The sequence below is a fragment of the Manacus vitellinus genome, unplaced genomic scaffold, assembly GCF_001715985.3.
Source record: "Manacus vitellinus isolate BGI_N305 unplaced genomic scaffold, ASM171598v3 scaffold_0_pilon, whole genome shotgun sequence".
Taxonomy (NCBI): Eukaryota; Metazoa; Chordata; class Aves; order Passeriformes; family Pipridae; genus Manacus; species Manacus vitellinus.
This window is the reverse complement of record NW_021938789.1, coordinates 47,562,712-47,584,051: the sequence shown is the minus strand read 5'-3', so window position 1 is coordinate 47,584,051 and position 21,340 is coordinate 47,562,712. Positions and strand designations below refer to the sequence as shown.

General features: G+C 35.7%; 1 protein-coding gene across 1 annotated transcript in view; it reads left to right on the top strand.

Annotated features, from left to right (window-relative positions):
• The window catches only part of GRID2 (glutamate ionotropic receptor delta type subunit 2), a 691,727-nt gene that overhangs the window by 469,661 nt on the left and 200,726 nt on the right, over window positions 1–21,340 (top strand). Inside the window, exons 5-7 of the mRNA XM_018072910.2 lie at window positions 570–623; window positions 8,612–8,785; window positions 13,836–13,997. Coding sequence (XP_017928399.1) covers window positions 570–623; window positions 8,612–8,785; window positions 13,836–13,997 — 390 coding nt within the window. The remainder of the gene's footprint in view (window positions 1–569; window positions 624–8,611; window positions 8,786–13,835; window positions 13,998–21,340) is intronic.

The window sequence follows — 21,340 nt, the reverse complement described above, 5'->3', positions numbered from 1 at the left end:
TTACAGCAGGGCAGACGTTCCCAGCAGGACATCCTGGAGCCAAAAGTTTGTAATCCCTGTGACAGCCCTTTTTCTCAGGAGAACCATTTCCTTCCTACTCTTTGCACTTATATGAACCCCAGCATTTGTGGTGTGGATTTTGTTGGTTTGGGTTTGTTTTGGTTTTTTTTGATTCATGGGCTTCCAGGGTAGGTACACACTGGAAGGGCCTTAAATACAGAAATCCAACAAGGGTTACTTGATATTCATTTTCTGCCTTCCTCTCTGTTGCTTCCTCTCAACACACAGTACTAAGGCAAAAATGTTTTTGTTTTGCTTTTCAGTCAGCTGAAACATATTCTTTTCTGTGATGCTGGCAATGAACTGTATTTTCCAAGTTTAATTGGCAAGTCAAACAATAACACAAATGCTTCTGCAGAATTGTGCTAAAGGTTCTCTGTCCTCAGTTCAATAGCAAAAGTCCTAGAGAGCATGTGCTTTGTTTTTTGTCTTTTGCAGAGAACATCCTTTTAATTTTTTTCTGGCTTTCACAACAAGCTGACTGATAGCTGGTTTGTTCTCTATTTCAGGTCGTGGAGACTAATTTGGTTGCTTTTGACTGTCACTGGATCATTATAAATGAGGTAACTGTCAAGCAAACATTGTTGTGAACCATGAATCCTGTTTTCAGGCTTACTGACAATATTCATGCTGATTCTCACTTTGCCAACAGGAAGTAGTAGCTATGACAAAGTTCAAGTATGCTAAGGGAGTAGATGTTGCTTAATAAAAGTAGAATGACAAGTTCTTGGACTTTCCTCTTTTGTCTTCCCTGTTTTAAATGGAAGTCCTTGAATGAAAAAATGGAAAATAAAATGAAAATCCCCTTTGCTTCTGAGTATCTTGAGATTTGATATTTGAGCTGACTGTTTTTATAGGATCTTTTAAAGGTCTTTTTTTTCATATGTAGTCTTTTTAGAGGAGTCTTTTAATTTTGTTTATATTTTAATGATTTTTTCTTAATAATCAAAATAATAATAATAATAAAATCCCATATTTCACTGTCCTTTAAGAATTGCCCAAGAATTCCATCATGGTTGATATCCAAACCACTTGATGTTAGTGAGAGGCTTTTTGGTAGACTTCTGGATTAGGTCATATGTGAATGTTTATAAAGGGAAAAAAGAAATTTAAATTGAAAACCTGTTTTTAAACTATGAGATAAGTTCTTCCATGAAAACTTGTCAGCTAAAATATGACAACTCAATATGTGAAGTAGTTTTGCATATAAAACATTGAACAATACAGTTCTTAGATTTTGCATATAAAACATTGAACAATACAGTTCTTAGATTTGACCGTATTCAGGTTTTTCTTTTGTTTATTGAAATACAATTTAGGTCCAGAATAGCTGGATTTCCTGAATAAATAACTCTCCCCTAACAGGTAGATCATGCAACTCCTGAATATTCTCAGGATAAAAGATTGGTTGGAGATATTGCATGTAAATTCCAGGTCTACTGCCTGGATTTACCGTACACTTCTGTTTTCATACTTAGTTACTAAATTTTCATCAATATACTGTGCTAAACCAGTGGATTTTTGACCAGTTTTTCCCTGGAGAAAAATATGTCTCTGAAAATGCTGTGAAGACAAACCAGGTCCAGCATAAATTATTAATTTGGGCCCTGCGTTGCTCCTCACCAGTATTGTGTGTGTTTTCCAACACTGAGTGGGGCTTTGCTGGTTGAGAACCCAGCTTTGATCTACAGGTAGTCATGTGAACAACATACATGTTTTCTTTTCCACGTCAGATTAAACTAGAATTCACTTGTAGTGAGTGGAATTTTGAAATAGAGTGTTCATTTATACTCTTTAGACTTAACACATAGTATTTTAGAGATCATTAACTGAATATAAAGCCATCCTCTGTATCAGTAGATTGGACAGCAATCGTAGGCAAAGCTCAGATTTTGGCTTGCTGTTCACATTAAAAAACAACTACTATTGGTTTTTCATTTTAAATGTTATTTACTTTACAGAAGTTCAGAAGAAGGTGCTTGCTTTTAGCTGTTTCAGCTCATTCACCCTCAAAAAGGAAAATAAAACCGAGGATCCGTTCCTAGCATACATACTTTCTTTTCACTTTTTATTCAGAAACTAATGTCTCTGTGGGAAAAAATCTGCTTTCTAAGCATTGTTATTTGCACATTGCAGCAGATTAAATGGCAGAGCAATCAAAGTGGTTACCACTCAACTGCCTTCTCCACTCCAAACTCTTTCTCCGGGCTGCAGTCCCAACAGCTAAGAGAGATGAATAATATATGCAGAGAAATGTACATCATCTCTTCTTAGTTTTATAGTCTTGTATGTGAAATAGGCAAAAGCCATGATTAAGTTAATTCTGAGAAACTGTGCTGTAAACCATAGCCATTGAAATCTCTGTATCTCATTCAGTTGTTCATGTTTTTGGTTTTAGAGAAAATGAATATGTTTAGAGCTAGCTCAGCTTAATCTGCTTCTGGACCTAAATACGTATTCCCACTTAAGTAACTTTCAAACTTTATTTAAAAATGCTAATAATCTCAATATTTTGCAGACACAGAAATCAGATTAGCAATAAATAAGATAGGTAGGTAATAATATAGAAGGACTTCTGTTTTGCCCAGTTTTTCCTTACCACTATGTTCAAATTGCAACAGAAATGTACATATTTCCTGAATGATGACTGTTGTGTAACATTACTTGCTTATTGCAACATTTTGCCAGTTCAGTAACAACATTGCAATGCCTCCATTTGGCAGTGCAAGATTTGGAAATACATGATTTGTGGGGCCTTTACTCTGTGGAATGTGAAACAACCATCTTTATATCCAAGTCCATTTGAGGTGGTTGTCCATTTCCTGTTGATGACCACAATACTTCCATATGACTGTGAAATGATCTTGGAGCTCTGTCTATTTTGTTGCTTATATGAATCTTTTGTGGCAACTTAGACATGTGTTCGAGTGCCTGTATTGGCTAAATCAGACTGTCAACTAAGTAACTGTAGCACTGCATCTCTGGCCTCCTAATTTGAAATTCTAAAATGATTTATTACAGTGAAAATGCATTGTTTTGCAAAATTCTACATATGAATGAAATAATTCCTTGCATTGAGATACCAAAATAAGCTGGAATTGTTTTTCCTTTTCCATCACTGTGCCAAGGGAATACAACGTACTTACCAACTATAGTAATACAAAAGAAAATACCACCTTCAGTTTTGTGATCAGGAATCTGCTTAGGCTTTGTGAGGTAACATCTGTTATTTTAATTGCTCACTCTTAATGCTATAATGCCTGCAAAGAGTTCCTTAAATTTTATTGTCCCATTAGTTGCTACTTTATGTGATACAGCAAATTTTCTTGAAGACTGTGTATCATAATGGAAATGTATATGTGGGAGGAGGGGGTTTGTTCCCATAAAACATAACACATCATATTAGCCCTCAGCAAATAATGCAAATCTCTTCTGGTCATTGTAGTCAGCTGAGAAGACAGTCTCCAAATAAATGTTCCTATTTCTTCAAGGCCTTAAAGCAGATGTTGCAATCCTTTATTTAAAATTTGCAGGAATCATAGATTTGAATGTAGTCATGATCAAATATGCCTTAACAAAATGTGAGAATGGATTTCTCACGCTCTCCCTCCCTCTGTCTGTCTGTCTTTGCTTACTTCATTTCCTCTGCACAATAGTAAATATAGCTTCAAAAATCCCAGGATAGAAAAATTATATTTCTTCTTAAATCACAAGTGTGATTTTATTTAGTGGAACTGAAGGAGGGGCATTTGTATGATTATCACCTCTTTCCTTTGCCCTTTTTAAATGAAAGAAATGTCCTCTTTTTCATTTTCTGTCATGTCTCTTTCAAACATTTTCTTGTGTTAAAACTTTCAAGGTCATTTATCTCAATTTTAATAGTCTCAAGATTATTACCTTACCACACCCAAGATTGCCACCAGTTCTCTGTTACCATTGTTATCTCAAGGTCAGCCCCAAACACTTTCCAATGCCTACAGTTACCATACAGGAGGTGAAACTATTAAAGCTTCTTTACAAGGGATTGGTTGGTTTTCATCTACAATGATGTGCAGAACTATAACCAGCTCTATTAAAAAGAGAATGGAATGAGGGCACAGAAAAGCTGATTTGTGCGAGAAGAGACTGGAAAGGTTGGCTTGATAAGGCTGTGAAAACAAAGACTGAAAGAGGATGTGCTCTCTGTTTATAAACACATACAAAGTGTGAATAAATGCATCATTCTCAAAGTCTAGAGGACAAGGTTGACACAAGAACAAATTACTTCAATTTATCCATGGGCAAACTGAGGTCAAAAGTTGATAAAAGGTTTCTAATTACCAGGCATCAGAGTCTGGAAAAACTCTTCTTTGAGGAAAGAATGAAAAAAATCTCCAAACTCTTTTAAAAAGACCAGTTTATAGAAAAAGATCTAACTGGTTTGCCAGTCAAAGCACATGAGAGGACTGGGGGACCTACAAGGTTGTATTCAAAGGCTACTTTCTGATGAGCACATTTTTCCTAGGAGAGGATTGGTCCTTGGCCCATGTATTCAACATTGTTCCATTGCGTTTCACCCTATTGCCCTCCAGCATGGAGAAGAGCATAGAGCATAACTATGTTTTAAACCTGAGCAGTTAGTTCAGGTCCTAAAATCATGGCTCAGTTCCAGGAGCTCACACAGTTCTACCTTTTCATATGGATAATGATTAATAGTAACACTAGAGCTTCATTTGAACCCTTTTGCAATGGGTCAGTGGGTCCAGTGACACCCTCTTTGGAACAGGTGGGCAACCAAGATGCCAGCTCTTGGCATAGTGAGAGCTAATGGACAGACAGATTGAACCTGCTTTCTCCAAACTCTTGGATTATTTTTTTTTCTCTGCGAAACCTAAAAATTGATTTCATTGTCCTATCAGGTTTTATTCACCCTCCTTCCCAGAGCCAAGAAACCTAAGGGAAAGATAATGAAGCAAGTGATCATGCAGTTCAAGATCTTCCTTTACTTGTCTTGGAGCTTCATCTAGTTATGCCTTTCCCTCAACTACTCCTCTTTGGAAGGTGCTGAGAAGTTCAGGAAGGGCACAGCACAAATGTGCTATGGCATGGGCAGTGGCAGCCCTGAGGCCCCAAGGGGGTGTGCAGTGGCCACCCTTTCCTGCTCTGCCCTCTGCTCACTGCTGCTGGCTTTTGGAGGAGGAAGAAACACTCTACTCTCTGAGTGTCATGAATTTATGTGATGAGTGTCATGAATTTATGTGATGAAGCCCTGGCATGCACTGAAAAATAGGGCAAGTCCACTATATTATAAATACTGGAATCATCCTCTTGGCCCAAAATTGTTTCCATAATAAATGGTATTGCTGCCTTACTTTGGTGCTTATTACAGGAGCATGTAAATAAATTATTTCCCTTCATGTCTCTCACTACAGGTACAATTGCCCTATGGTGAACAGTAAGTCTCTGCCTGGGTTGCTTATCTTAAAATAATGGGACAAATCTGAATGGCAATATGTATTACGTGTCCTGTCATGTTTCCCACTGGAGTCCCTGCCTTATATATCAAGATGATCCTCTTCAGTTCCCTTTCCCTAATTCATCTCCAAAGAGTTATTAATTTAAAACAGCATTTATTTTCTTATTTATTTTCCTACTCTGATGAAACGTACATCTAATTTTATCCTTGTTGCATTTGTGATAGGACAGTGTCCATTTTGTTCCAAGTTCAGACCAATAAAAGAAAGCCTTGGAACTATATTTTGAACTTCTGATGTAAAGAAAAAAAGCAACCCCACATAACCTAGCCTAAATTTATACAGGTGCCAACTCAGTTCAACTTGGCCAACTTTCTAATTTTTTTTGACATTTGATGCTTGTGTAACAAATCATCTGCCATCCTTATATCATTACACTGTATCCTCCTTTGAAGTGCAAATGAAAATTGTTTCCTCTCATACAATAGTTGCTTTATATAGTTTTCTTAAGTCAGATCCAAAATACAAGAATGAGAGATGATATTGGAGAGTCATTATATAAAAGGCTTGTCACTCAGTCAATGCCAAGTATTAAAAAAATTACAAAGAAATACATAGCAAATGACTAATGGTGAATTAGGGTTTGCATGGCATTGCTTTTTTGTTAACCTAAAATCTGAATATATGATATAATCAGTGGAATTCACAGCATTTAAAATAATAGCTGTCATTAATCTGTAGATGTATATACCTCCTTGGCAACCCTACAAAAATATCTCTGATGTTTGAATTCTGTTGTTATTTCCCAGGTGATGTATAAAAATATGAGGTAGTAGCCTAAAGGTTAAAATGAGAACACTGTTTAAAATGCACCAAAACATGCTTACTACAGAAAACATAAATATACTTTTAAGGCAGAAAAGATAAATGTTTGAGGAATTGAAAGTCAAAATCTCTTTTGAAGTAATATTTGGAAATATAATGTGGCCATGCAGGTATCTGTTTTTACATTATTAGAATGAGTCTAATAATCTTGGGTTTACAGTTTAGGCATGGTATATAATGAAACTAGAAAAACTTCTTTTTAAATCCTCTGAGAAAGGATATAATTTAAAATCAAGGTAAGAAGTTACTTGAGCTCTCCTTTATGATTGTATTGAAAGTATTTTAAAAAAACATGATATGTATTTTGCTAAAACAGCATTTTTATTTTTTTTTTTTACTTTGAAGCTAGTGAAATGATACAGGCTAAATGAAAAGATGGCATCTTAAGCTGACATAAACCATTATCTGTGGTACATTAAGAATTAATTGACCAGCAATGCAAGATATTACACTGGACACAGCTGATGCTATGTGTTATTTCTCTTTACAGAAAAATCTATATTTCATAAAGAACACTAGTAACAGATGAATTCAGAAACTGTGATAATCTGTGAAGGCGAATAAAATACTTTTATGATAGTCAAGAGAGTAGAAGTTAAAATTTGCATCTCAAATGTTTTTCTTCCAAAATTTAAAGGAAACAAACAAACACCAATATGTCCAAAGAAGTTGCTTCAAAATAACAGAAGGATATTATACTGAAACTGCAAAAAAAATCCAAAATAACTGGGATAGTTGTCTTAATGTAGACAGCTCTTGTTGTCTCTCTTGTCACAGAGTGCTGCCTTTTCAAAAAGCTTGGCTTCCTTTTCAATAGAAAGATTCCATAATTTGAGATCAAGTCTATCTCCTGGTGTCTCCTAAATTCTTTAATATGATTACAGATCAGAAAGCTAAAGACAGAAAAAGATGATGGCATTTCATTACACAAAGCAGGTATAACAAAACAGATGTGCTGTATCCTTTGAAAAATGAAAAGCTATAAATACACAAATGAGAATCAAAAATAACTGTGGCTTTATGAAAGGGAATGTTAAATTCAGGCTGCTAATAGGAGCTCCTTGAGCACCTCTCTTCCTGGGGGCATATCCACAATTTTAAATGTCTAGAAAGTTTGGGGCATCAGCCTCTGTCATTAAGATAGATTATGAATAAACAGTTCAGCATGATGAAAAATAGATTTTGGTTAAAAATACTGAACAAATTTTAGATTATTCCTACTATTTTACAGAAAAATACAGACGCAGAATTAATTTGAAAGCAACCAGCTGACTCTATTTGAGTCTTTAGGAAAAAAAAAGTTTAACTAAAGTTAAATTTCACATAAAGTTCTTATGTGAAATTTGGAGTAAGTTGTTGCTGCCTGTGAGCCTGTGCTCTTCTTATTCCACATTCCCTGAGGGGCTCATCATTCAATGGCGTAAAAAAATGTGTTCCCAAGCTGCAGGAATTTATGCTATGTAAAGAACTGTTTTTCTGATTTCCCTAACCTGTCTTAGAGTTAATATTTTAAGCTTAATATTTCACATATTGATGTATTTACTTAGTTATTTTTTCTTTAAAGTATGTGTCTGTGGAGCTGAGTATTCTGTTGTAAGCCTTAATAGGTTCCCTATGGAATAAAAATTTGTTTTCAAATTAGGTCTTGCTATAAACAAGCACCTAGAATGATCTTGTGCATTTTCTTTGCCCTTTTGGTAAATGGGCTAACTTGCATGTTTGCTAATTTACACATTGTTTGTAGGTTCTTGATATTCTGTTTCTAGGAAATGAACACTTAAGACCTGAAAAATTCTCTCTACCTTCACAGCTCCTAAGTAATGCTACACTTAGAAATACACCATGGTATGACTTCCTACTGATTTATACATTATCTGTCAAGGATGCTGTGAAACACTTCTTAAATTAAAGATCAGAAAAGGGTAAAAGGAGAGGCAGAGAAAATCCCAAATGAAACAACTAGGCTCAATTACATCTGCAAGTATTTAGTGAGGTTTGGGCACAGTACACTTTAAAGTTGTGCAGTTAGGGGTGGTATGTCACTTGTTTTAATGAGCATGCACTCATTGTTTTCAAGGCTGTGGCAGAGCTTGACAGTAGCTGTGTATCAATCACAGGCCTCTTGCTCCACTCAGTTTATTTTTTTGTTTCTGATCTGGTGGTCATTGAATTTTAACTCTCATCCATATTCTCTCCCTTGCCTTATCTTTCAGGAAATAAATGACGTGGATGTGCAGGAGCTGGTGAGAAGGTCAATCGGAAGATTAACAATTATTCGACAGACATTTCCAGTTCCCCAAAACATAAGTCAGCGTTGTTTCCGTGGCAACCACAGGATATCTTCATCACTGTGTGATCCGAAGGACCCTTTCTCCCAAAGCATGGAGGTAGTTCATATACTAGTCTATCCCCACCTGGGAACTGTCTTTCTAGATAAGTTCTAAGTTTTTCCCCAGGGGCTTAGTGTAACTTAATGTTATTTTTCATGTCCTCTCTGACATGTAGCTTAATGGCTTATGGCATGACAAGGAAATACTTGGGTTAGGGTGGGTGAATGTGGCCAATGGAGAACAACTCGCCTGCTCCACAGTAATAGAGATAAACATCCAAAAAAGCCACCTGATCTCCAGGTAGTGGGGTATTCATTTTGTTGCCCTGCTAAATTTTAATTTTTGTCATCTCACCAAGAAGAATTTCCTCCCTGTAGTCAATGTCTCCTGAGTGGCTGTGCTTCTCTAAGCCCCAAATATGTTGTCAATAGGAAAGTCTTCCTGGGGATCACCCACATCATCTATTTCAAGTGTCTTAGTGTATACATCTAAATCTAAGTTCCTAAGAGGCCTTATTTTCAGAGTTGTTAATCACAAATTACAATTAATTGTACCACAATTGTACCAATTAATTACCACATGAATTCAGCAACAGGATCATGGTCACTGTCCTCCTGATTTCACACAGTTTTTCCAAGAAAAATTCCTCCGTCTCTCATTAGGCTTCATCATGACAAAGCTATGACAAATCAGGAGTGTGAAATTGGCTTCACATGTTGATTTTACTTTTGGTTTGGTTTTTTTCCTGTGTTCATTTTTGTAGCTGTGGAAAGATTGTTTTTAGCAGTGGAGGAAGAGTGAGAGAAAACAATGGGAGAAAAATAGGGAGGTTTTGAAGAGTCTTTGCTTAGAATGAAAATATGTAAGTGTAAAAGGAGAAGTGTGGATAGTCTTGCCCTGTTCCAGATTAGCTGTAAGAGCCTTTGTCTGTTACAAATTGTGGACAACATGGCCAGTAAACAATAACTGATGACATGAAAAACTTTGGCTGTAGCACACTGCACGGTCCTCCTAGTAGAGTTCTTAAACAGGGCTGTGTAAGGTCCATAGATGCACTGGATATCTCTAGAGACTTTTTAGGAAGTGCAAAAATCCTTTAAGGCTGTGCCATGCTGTTATGGCAGCATGGTCCTAAGGGGAACTTGGGTAGTCTACAGACAATGTGTTAAAGCTGAGGGTGTGATTACATGAAGGCACTAGAGATTGCAAAGAGCAGTTTTCATGAACAGTTACTAACTACATCAAGGCAGAAAACAAAAATCATGTACTGATGGGAAGCTTCATATGTTAATTTATCTTTCTCTTCATTTTCATTTTCACTTTAACAGTTGACTGACTCAAGGAAAGATAAGTTCAAGAAATCAAAATTTTTTCTCTACAAATTGGCAAATTCCATTTAATGTGTTAGATAGGATCCCATGCCTTAACCTGTGCTTCATCATCAACATATAACTTGGAGAGCTATAATATTTCTATTGAAAGCTTTTGTAATGTTTTGTGTCAAAGGAATGATGGAAGCTTTACTGGCTTAACTGTTCACGAAAAACAGTTAACTTGCTTTTTTCATCCTTTCCCTGAGATGGCTGTGCTTCATTACTAGCTGAGTGAGACAACATTAGAAACTGAAAGGAAGGAAAACTCTGACACAGTTTCCCCTGTGTCTTCATATGATGCACAGACCTTTGAGTAGCTGTGGGGTTTGTTTGCTGCTTCTTTGTTCTACTCAACAATATTATAAATTAGTTTCTAATCCAATGGGGAGTTGGAACAGTTTAAAATTGAAATTACTAATGCTTTTTTTTTTTATGACATTGAAGTGTGACTAATCAGAAACATTCTCTGGAAATTATAAGGGTGGATTTTTTGATTTATTTTTTTTCTGAATTACTCCCCCTAAAGTCTGTGTGAATAATTAATTTTTTTCAGCATCTTTATTAAAACACTGAAAAAATATTTTGGTGAAGATGCCTCATTGTGTCTCTGGAATTTTTCTAGTTGAAACTACTTATATAAATTTTATATCATTTTGGAGGTGGGAAGTTAAAAACTGGATTCACAGAAGTATTTAGTACCGTAACCTTTTTGTCTAAAAACATGTGCCATATCATAAGTATGCATAAAATGACCACTGTTAATCCAGATTAATCACTCATCCCTAATCTGATTGCTTAATAGCTTTCTTCTATGCTCTGGAACAAAAAAAATCACTTCTGAATTTTGAATTACATCAACAGAAGGTTATGCAGTTAAATACTACTTGGTAATGCAAGTGTCCCCCCCTCTCATCTAAGAGACTTGGAATAAATAAAGGATCAGTAAGGGATATGAGGCAATGCGTTAAATGCCCCAGTAAATTTATGTGGGAAATTAATAAAGGTGTAAAGTGACTTTAAGTTACAACCCTGCTCTGTTCATCAGGACAGTTACTAATGAAGCATAGTTCTGGTAGTGACAGGGAAGGGTGATTTTGAGAAACAGGAATTAATTGTAGTGTCTTTATCATTGCATTATCAGTGATTGATTGCTGTAAATGTTAAGTTAAACTATTAGTGAAGGAATAACAATGCTTAATAATTGCTGAACTCTGTCCTCCTGAGCCCTGTTAATACTTGACAAAGGCCCAACTATATTACTCTTAGATTAGTGAGTGCATCCTTCCTCATAAACTGTGACAATTGTCTTCTATTCCCATGACAGTAGGTTACAGAAGCTACCTTGAAAGCAATGTCAATTTGTTGGGAAATGATGACTTGGCATCTGAAGCCCTTCATGTACCAATTTAGTCTCGTTAGTGACCTTATTGCCTCTCTCTCCTTTTGGCAATCCTCTGAAAGGGATGTTTTTATCCCTTTGGCAAAGGCTTATGTAAAAAAAACCTTGCCTCACCGCACAGTGATAATTCCTTTCCTCCCCATTCCAGCAAATGTCCCTCTAGTACTGACTTCATTGGAGAAATATAGTTTTAGCTGAAATGTTTTGAATTCTCTGTAGGTTTACAATACACAGGCAAATCATCCAAGTTGTTTTAAAAGTTCTTGATTAATCTGAACCCAGATCCTCAATCCATGTTTTTAATCCTGTCATGCATGGTGATGCCTGGCCTATGCATCTGCAGGTGTGAAGTAAATTTGTTCCTGGGTGAATACTGAAATGGAAATGTTCATAGTCACTGGAGTCACTGGAGAAGCCCGAGTAAGAATAAAGAAGTGTCTTCCAGAAAGATGGAGTGAAGGATCATTATCATTTAAAGAAAAAGGGCAATAAGGGTCAGAGGTTCTGTGTATCTCTGGTACTAACAATGTAGAATTGTAAAGCTAATGAGGATTCTGAGTGTTTATGAGAAAGGAAAGCAGCAGACAATTAGGTATCCTTTGACAAAATATGGAAGGCAAAAAGTCTGAAATAATTCTGGCCAGGTAAGGAGAAAAACTCCTTCTTTCCTGGATGCTCAGCAGGGAAGGAATCTGTCACATAACCCTCCTAGGAACAGTATAGAGCAGGTTGTGGATGACACAAGCAAAGCCAGCATAAAGATAGAATTTAGAAAAGAAAATAAAAACATAAAAGTAGGTTATATGGAAAAGAGTAATTAGGCAGGAAGAGAAGTGGTGTTTTTTCCCTTAGGTTTTTTTTTCCTCCTGTTTTTTAAAGTGATGTGTGGCTTTACCAATCATTGTCTCTCATGTTCAGCATTATTGTGCTTGTTTGCCATATAGCCCCTCCCAACAGCGGTGGGACTTTCCCAGTCTTTGGATATATTTAAACAGCAGAATAGGGGCATTCTCCACAAAGTTGATGTACTTTCTATTGTAAGCTTCCTTCTGCTAAAAGATTTTGAACACACCATCTGTATCTGTGTAAAAAAACCTTTACAGAGAGCAGTCAACATATTCCACAAATCTGAGAAAGCGTTTTTTGGCTTGTCTGTGACTGATGGAGAAAAAAACTCAGCAGCCTTGCCTCAGTTAGCAAATTACCACTGGTTAATTTGTTGTCAGGCACTAGGGATACCCTACAGACCCCGTTATCAGACAGATGAGGAAACCGAGTTTCCCTCAATAACTTCGAATGACCAATAGGTTATCTAAAAATAATATTCCCGAGGGTCCTTTTCATTTCTGAACATAATTTTTCTTGAAGAGAACCTCTGTTCAGGACAACTGAGGGGTTTTTTTTTATGATACTGTCAGTTACTTAAATGTTCCTGCCATTTAAGGACAGAAAAGACTGATATAAAGCTATATTGTAAATTACTTGTTTCAGAAGCGTTCAAGAATTCTGAGCTTTTGTTCTTTTACGTTTAATTGTATCTTTTGCTTCTGACTTTGTACTGTGGGCATTTAAAAGTACGTATATAAAAATAGTACATGGGGAAGTGGAACTGGCACACAAGTGATATCTTGAGTTCAGCTGTTCTGTCTTTGATCCCAAACTGGAACTTCCTCATACTGTGTGCATGTACTATGCTTGCAGTGAAACACATATGCATTTACTCTGTAAGAATTTTATCCTGTGAGGAATTAGCAGCCAATGCCAAATACTTCAACAGGAAAAACTACAAATTGCAGAATCTACATGCAATTGCACTCTGCACACTGAATTATGTTTCATGCCAGAAATTGCCTCAATCAGAATTGACTACAAAAATCAGGAGCAAAAAACACAATTAAATGATTTTGAATTTTCTGAGTTTCTGTTTTTCAAAAGAACAAAACAACCTTGAAGATAATTTAATGGTGTCCAAATATCTGGTGACTGAAAAATTGAAATTTGCAAGCAATTGGTTTAAAATAAAAGAAAATCTGTTTACGTTCATGAGTAGGGCTTTAAATCTGGCAAGTGGAACTGTGCCAGTGATTGGGCTGTCTGTACTTCTCGTGTGTGTAGCTGGTTGCTGCAAATCACTTCCAGCATTACAGGCCCTAGATACAGATTTTACCAGAGCCCAAAGGTATGGCATTTTGACTCTTACGGATTCTTCTTAATATCAAATAAGGTGTTTAATTACCAGAGGATTATGGGTGAGGCAAAACAAATGATAAATTCTGGCTGCCGGCAGGAGACTACAAATAAAAATGCTAATCCTTCCCTTTTTGTCTCCTTACAGATTTCAAACCTGTATATATATGACACTGTCCTCCTGCTGGCAAATGCCTTTCATAAGAAGCTGGAGGACAGGAAGTGGCACAGCATGGCCAGCCTCACCTGCATCAGGAAGAACTCTAAACCCTGGCAAGGAGGACGATCGATGTTGGAAACCATCAAGAAGGTACCTTTTCCCTGTGTTTCCTCATCTTTGATTTCTAAAATGCTCACATTAAGCAGTATTTCCTGCTGGATTACATATTACTCTTGTCAGTACCAGCAGTATAGTTTTTATATTTTCACAGTTCCTGAATGAAACTAGTCTTTATTTGTTTTTGGCTGTTTGGTGGTTGTTTGGTTTTTTCTGTGTCATAAATAATCATATTGAAATAAATTCAATGAGTTTGTTTACTAAAACGACCAAAACCAGTAGGATGTTCAAATAAGAAAAAGTGTCACAGATGAAAAAGAGTCACTGTTGAAAAAGTGTCACAGGTTAGGAAGAAAGGCAAATAAATTTACTGTTCGTAAAAGAAGAAAGAAAAAATTGCAGAATTTCACTTGGGCAACGTTCTGTGGAATTTGCTGTTGTGCTGCTTTTGACATTACTATAGTGAAATCACAGAAAAGAGAGTGAGGAAAACCTCAACTTATGTAGGCTATATCCTGCCATTGCAGAACTGTTCCTGTAACTGTCTCTACAGTGCTTTATTCAATGTCAAACTCTTGCTGCTTCCCTGTGATTATTATTTCGTACCTTAATCATGCTCATTGCCCAAGATGCTTTTCCTGTTCTTCAGTCCTTTAAGATAATTTTTCTTAGTTATTTCCTTTATTCATGATATTTACAGCCTCCACATACTTACAGACAAATATTACAGCCTTCCAGGTCAGTATTTAGTCAATATACACAGACTCATAGTTTAACCTTCCCTGTAAATTCACCTCATTCTCCTTATGTTGTTGATGTCTTTCATAAAACTGCCTTCCCACTTGTCTGCACGTAGTTCTTGGTAATGTATACTTACATTTAAAGTGCTGGCAGTGCTGACATTGTAAATACAAAAAAAACCAGGACAGTAAGAAAAAAAAAGAAAAATTGAAAAATTATGCTTTATTTATGGATTTCACTAAAGGACATAAAAGTAATGTAAAATATAATGTTATCTCAAGAAGTTGCCGTTCTACATTAGGTATTTAGCTATACCAGAAATTATGATAATGCAGGCAAAATGTAAGGCTCCTTTGAGCACTGCTTGTATTTTACTCAGTGCTGCTTTAATCTGCATTAACTCCAAAATAACAGTTCAAAGCTTTCTTTGGTGTCTGTTTCCAGTTTCCATTCTAACAGTCTGAAGTCATGAGACTGCAAGTATAATACAGGACATGTTTCTTATTTTAGGGGCAGGATATGGCTTTAAGGGGCTCTAAACTGTATTGCTCTTAACCTATCAGAGCAATTTCAAATTCACATTTGGCAGTCCAATGTATTTTAAGCTATGTTTCAGCCAAAGCTGTTTCTCTTCTCAACTTGGATTTTGTAAGTACTATTGCACACTTTTTCATTAATAAACTAAATGCTATTTCTATTTAAACAAATCCGAATATGATACTTGAGCTGGAAAAGTCAAAATACCCACTTCCACTTTAGAATTAGAATTTACTATCTGAGCTGGAGTTTCAGGCAAAGTCTGGTAACCCTGCTAGCATCTCTAAATGGAGGAGTACTACACCATGGAAAGGGCTGCTGACTCTTTTGTAGTATGATTATTTTCTTTGTTGTTTGGGGATGCAAGACTGATCCTGTTCTCTTATATAGCATACCACCTTACTGTCTCTTTGCATCTCAGTTTATTCCATTCTTTGCCACATCATCCTAGGTATCCAGTTTATCTTTTTCCAATTCTCATCTCCTAAAATGATGTGATTAATAAAACAAATTCCTTCTGTGACCTTTCACAGAAGAGCTGTACTGTGTTGAAGATTAACCCTGAAACATGGAAGGAAATGGCTAGGAGAAATATGAAAACATTCAAGAAGGCAGGAGCAAGTGGAAATTCCAGAGTTGTTGTTAATTTGCTAAAAAATGAATCAAATGCCAAGGAAATTCCTGATATGTGCAGCTCATCACACTTGCATCCTGTTGCTTTTGGGTTTCTCTGCTGTTTCAATGAGATGGCTTTGATAAGAAACTATTTTATTAGTGTAAATTGAATAACTGAAATACTCTTTACACTGTATTGTGCTGATGGAGATGAATTTCGAGAAGTAACATGCTAAAATGGAAAGTCAAGATTTAATCCAAATGAAATACAGAAATTTCCTCTGTGTGTGTGTGTCAGTAACATTTCAATCCATAGGCAGAGGAAAGCTAAAGATTGCAGCTGAGAGCTGGAATTGCACAAAAGCGTGAATCCTCCTTTGGTTTTGTGGCCTACTTTACCTTTTCTTTCACTACAGCACTTATGTAGAGGAGCTGCAGGATCACAGTTGTTTACTTTTGAAATTAAAAATTTGGCATTGAAGAATGCCTGATGAGGTAACAGAAAACCAGTAAAATTAAAAACTAATGAGGGGGAAAATAATAAACATTTAATCTCTCTTCTTGAGAATGCTTCTGTTTTTCATCTTACCTTTTTCTTCATACATCTTTTTTCTTCTGTCATTCTGGAGAATCCTCTAAAACCAACTGAAATACGATCTTTTTTTCTCAAAAACATACCAGTTTTCCTTAATTCTGAAAAAAAATAGGAAAAAGTTACCAATTTCTGAATAAAAAGTTCTGCATTTTCATTTTGAAATTACCACTGTTTCAAAGGTGTGTGTAATGGAATATAATAAAAAGAAACTCATATAGTTCAGGATGAAGATACATTCTGAAATTTTTTAAATACGTCCTAGAAAAAGAACTTCCATCCCCTGCACAACCTTAATTCTCCCTTCATGATCATCTGTATTGTAGAGCTGAAATCACCATCTTGTCTCAAATTGTCCATGATCTCAAGGTAGTTTCACTGGAAGTCAAATTGTAGTCAAATATGATGGTGGAGGAAAAAGAATTAAGGAAGAGATGTCTGATTCCAGCCTGCCTACCTTAGGAGAGGACCAACAACTGTAGTTGTTCTCTTGGCAACAGAAAAGCAGAAGCACCACTAAACTTTTGCTACTAAAAACAAACAGGGAAAAACTAGTTCTAGAAAAAACTTCTATAGAAGAAATATCTGTCTTTTAGATGTCAAGATCCAGAAATAGGAATATCTGACAGTGTTTTAGCTGCATTCGGAAATCTTTCTTTGATTTCTGGAGGGAGAAATAAGAAAAGAGCTGGGAAATCTTTATAAAACTACACACTGAAGAAGTAAGAGAAAGGGATGCTGATGTTCCACCTGCAGCAGCAGTTGTTAAAAATAAATAAACTGGTTTCTTAATGGTAGCTCTTTGTGAGCTATAGAAGAGAGTAGGGAATGAGAGGGAATTAGAGTTTCAAACATTTCTTGAAATGGCAGAATAGCTGTCTAAATCATTTCTTATTGTCATTTGTTACTTTTGAGTCATGCATCACTATTTCTACAAAAAACTCCAAAAGATTTTTTTTCTGTGTGGATTCGGCTGATTGGACAGAGCCTAAAGAAAACATTTTAAGCCCACTACAATTATTTAAATCTAATATCTGTTTCTACCCATTCTGGAACGGAGTAAATAGTTAAATTCATCAGGAAACACAATCCTTCTAATGAATTTGGCCAGCTTTAGCAATTGGTTTAAATTCACTTCTGTAATACAAACTATCTCCAAACACATGCTCACTTGTTTATTTCTCAGTAAGGCTATTTCACAGTCATAGAAATAAACACCACTAGAAAATAATTCTACTGTTGGAAAAATTAATCTTCCTGAATAGCCCGAGAATAAATGTAAGTAGGATTATGTGGAAGATCAACTCAGGAAAACAACATCAAGTTTCTGCATATATCTTCTCTCACACATATTGGGTCTCTTCCCAGTCACACTTGTTTAGCTCACTGACAAACAGCAAATTTTTAGTGCTAGCAGCATCATACAGCCTATTCCTTTGTGGGAAACGAGCTGTACATTGTGCTGTTTCATGAATCATAGTTGGAATTGTCAGCTAGTTCTGGTCTCAGAAATGTCGTGACATTCAGTGGTGACTCGCAAAAAAGATTCCAAATTGTTCGTCAGATAGTAGATTGGACTGTCTGTGCTAGCAGCTAAAAATGGTGTGTTGAGTTGAAAACTCAACAATGTTCTCAAGATCAGATTTTTTCAATAATAAAATGTGAAACTCATATTTAGTGTTTATAGCATTCTTTCCTGCCTATAGCCACACTTTTTTTATCCTTAATGCAAAGTAGCTACTTTCTGAGAATACTCATATGTTGAAAAAAGGAGGAAGTTTGAATAGAAGCTGTGAGAGAAAATACAATATTTTATAGCTGATGATTGACAAGCTGACATTCCCAAGTGAGGTCCTGACTGCTAGGTAAATAGTGCTTTCTTCAGGGACTTACAGTATAGTGGTACCTAAGCATATATAAACTGTAGTTTATCTTGCCAGTCTAGATGGGACTCAAGTAGGCTTTAACTATATTGCCAAGCTTTATAACAGCTCTGCAAAGCCCAGAGCAGTGATCAGAAACATAAGTAAAACATTTTTGTCCTAACAACTGACATTTCACTGTTCAGTTTTATATGTGTCAAGAAATTTCATGGTTGCAGCTTAACCTTAGAGGAATTTGAGAAGATAGATAACAAATGTGTCTTCATTTTCCCCAAAATAGCATTGTTTCTGTAAGTTAAATGGAATGAAAAATTTCTTTGACTCTTGCCCATTATCATAATTAACACTGAAATCACTTGGAAAAATCTCATCAAGAAGTTACTGGAGCAGTAGCTGTCACACAGATGGTCATTTCCTCTGTGATCTCCTTCCACTATGCATTAGCAGAGGGATAAAACACATGCCATAAATCAAGTAAGTGTTTCAGAGAGATCACACTGTGAAAGGCTATGTGTAAAAATTGGAGCAGTGTCCTGAAAATCTTCCTAGGCTGTCCCGCTCTGTCAGCCCTAAAGCAATAAACCAAATTTGTGTAAGCCTTGTAAAAAGGCTGTATGGGACAATGAGGATGAGAGAACAATAACAGGATTACCTGGCCTACAGGTCCAACAGGATAGGACCCAGGTAGGCAAGAGAAATAAGGACCTCCAAGAAATTTTCTGTAAATTTAATATTGTTGTTGGTGTAATATGGGCGGTTCTTCACTGTTTTGTCTTTCTGCCTCTGCTCTTCCCAAGCCAGGAGCATTCCCATCTAATCTGAGCTCTTATTACATGATTTGCAGATGTAATGCCTAGGAAAAGAAGCTCTGATCAAAGACACTCCTACATGAGAAATTTTCAAAGAATGATAGAATTGCCAGAATAGATAAATGAGAAAAGATGTTGTTATGGTTACCACTGGATCCCAGACAAATAAAAACTAACAAATTTACAGTTTGTATCTTGCCCCAACAGTTGCAGCCATTTACAAATATAGGTAAATAAACTTATACAATATTTTTGGATAAAGATTAAATTCCAAAATATGTTAGATAAGTCTGTTAGCCTCTACTATATGTAAGAGGACATATATTTCAAAAAAATCCTGTGTTTTCTTAAGAAATGGATTTGATGACGTCAAATGTAACTGAGGTGAAATGCTTCTTTAAATTATTTTTTCATCATATTTGCTCAAATGAGGACAAAGGTTATAGAATATAATAAAAGAGTTGACAAATTTTTAAAGTGCTGTCTCAAGTCTCAAAAAATCATTTACATTCTATCTTCATGTTCCTCAAATTATTGAGACCACTCTCAATCTTGAAAATAAAGTCACTTTCATTTTTTAGATTGAAAATGCAATATTTTATATTTCTGTTTTCTATATTTTCCACTGTACAAAGCATCTGTGTTAAGACATTGTAAATTTTTTTGTGCACATTTCCTTTCTTCTATCATTTCATTCCAGAGTTTTCCCTTCCTTTTTCCAGGTCCTGCTTTTGGCTCACTTGAGATCATGGTGCTGCTCAGGTGGTCTATAACAGTTTAATTAATTTTCATACCTTACCTACCTAAGACCCACAGGTTGTGGGGGAAAATAGGAAGTAATGCAGGAAATATTAAGTATGATATAACAAAATCAGTGTCTGCTAAGGAGTCACAGTGGTGCAGGACTGGGAACAGGTGTATAGATGGTGTCAGGGAGGGCAAGTTGGCCAGATGAAGGCTTTGAGCGATTAGCTGGGCATCCTAAGTCTTGCAGGTCTGTGCTGCTTTGCAGGCATTTTGACGTCACATGAAATTCTGCTTTAATTAATCAAAAAACCAGATAAGACCATATGAGCAAAAGTTATGTGGAACATCTTTTGCTTTCTGGTTCATGAGTAGGATGAAGTCAAATTTAAGTTAGTGGGAAATGTTTATATATGTGAAAAGCAGTTATTTACCAAAGCATATGTTCAAATAATTTTGCAGGTAAACAAAAACTCACTGTTTCTTTACTCTGAACCAGACAGAGGTGTGCTAACCCAATCTAAAAACCATGAAGGTGTGGTTATTACAGGATTTTACTCAAGATAATAAATAACCTGAGTGTCATGCTAACCACAGCAACGTGTGTCAAATTTGCCTGGTTTGTTCTCACCAATTGTGAAATGACCTGGAGTCTTCCTGCAAAAGATTGTGCAGGTGTACTCTTAATTAGGATTTTGGGGTCTTTTTCCTTTCTTTTAAAATTATTTTGGTTTTGTATGTAATAAAAAAGTAAATATTATAGAAAATATTTTTTAAAAAGCATGAAAAATTTACATACATAAAGTATTGTCTTGGTTTTAACTATAAATGGCACTTCATGAAATATTTCTGTATTATTTCCTGTTAATACTAGTCTGTAGTAGTCTCTAGTAAATTTCAAAAGTATTATCTCAATAATCAATTTCATTATGTTTGTTATAATGATAGTTATGTTTTATAAAAGGATGACAACATTTTATTAGTTCATAGCAATCTGCAATGGAGATGCAAATTTTGTGTTCCTTCCTGGATTTTCTCCAAACTGAAGATACAAGAATAGAGCTTTTAAAATCATGTTTCAGCAAAGCTCATGGTCTTAGCTAGGTAGCTTATATTACAGGTTTTCCAGTTTAAATAATAAAGCTCTTAGGTGAAACACCAATCACAACTGCAAAATTCTTGCCTTATGTTTTGGGGGAAAAGCTATAAATTTCATATGCTTTTACACTGGAGGCAGATATTTCTTTTGTACATACTTAAAATATTGTTCACAGTTTTTGAAGGAGAGGGTTAAACATCTAATTTTCCCTGAATCTATAAACTGAAGAAACTTTATGGGTAAAGTTTTTCATTACAGGCATTTCACGTGGTTCTGTTGATTTTACAGTTCAGGTCACCACAGTTCTTATACAAAGATGAAATGTATGTCATGTTGAATTAACTCTGGAATATATT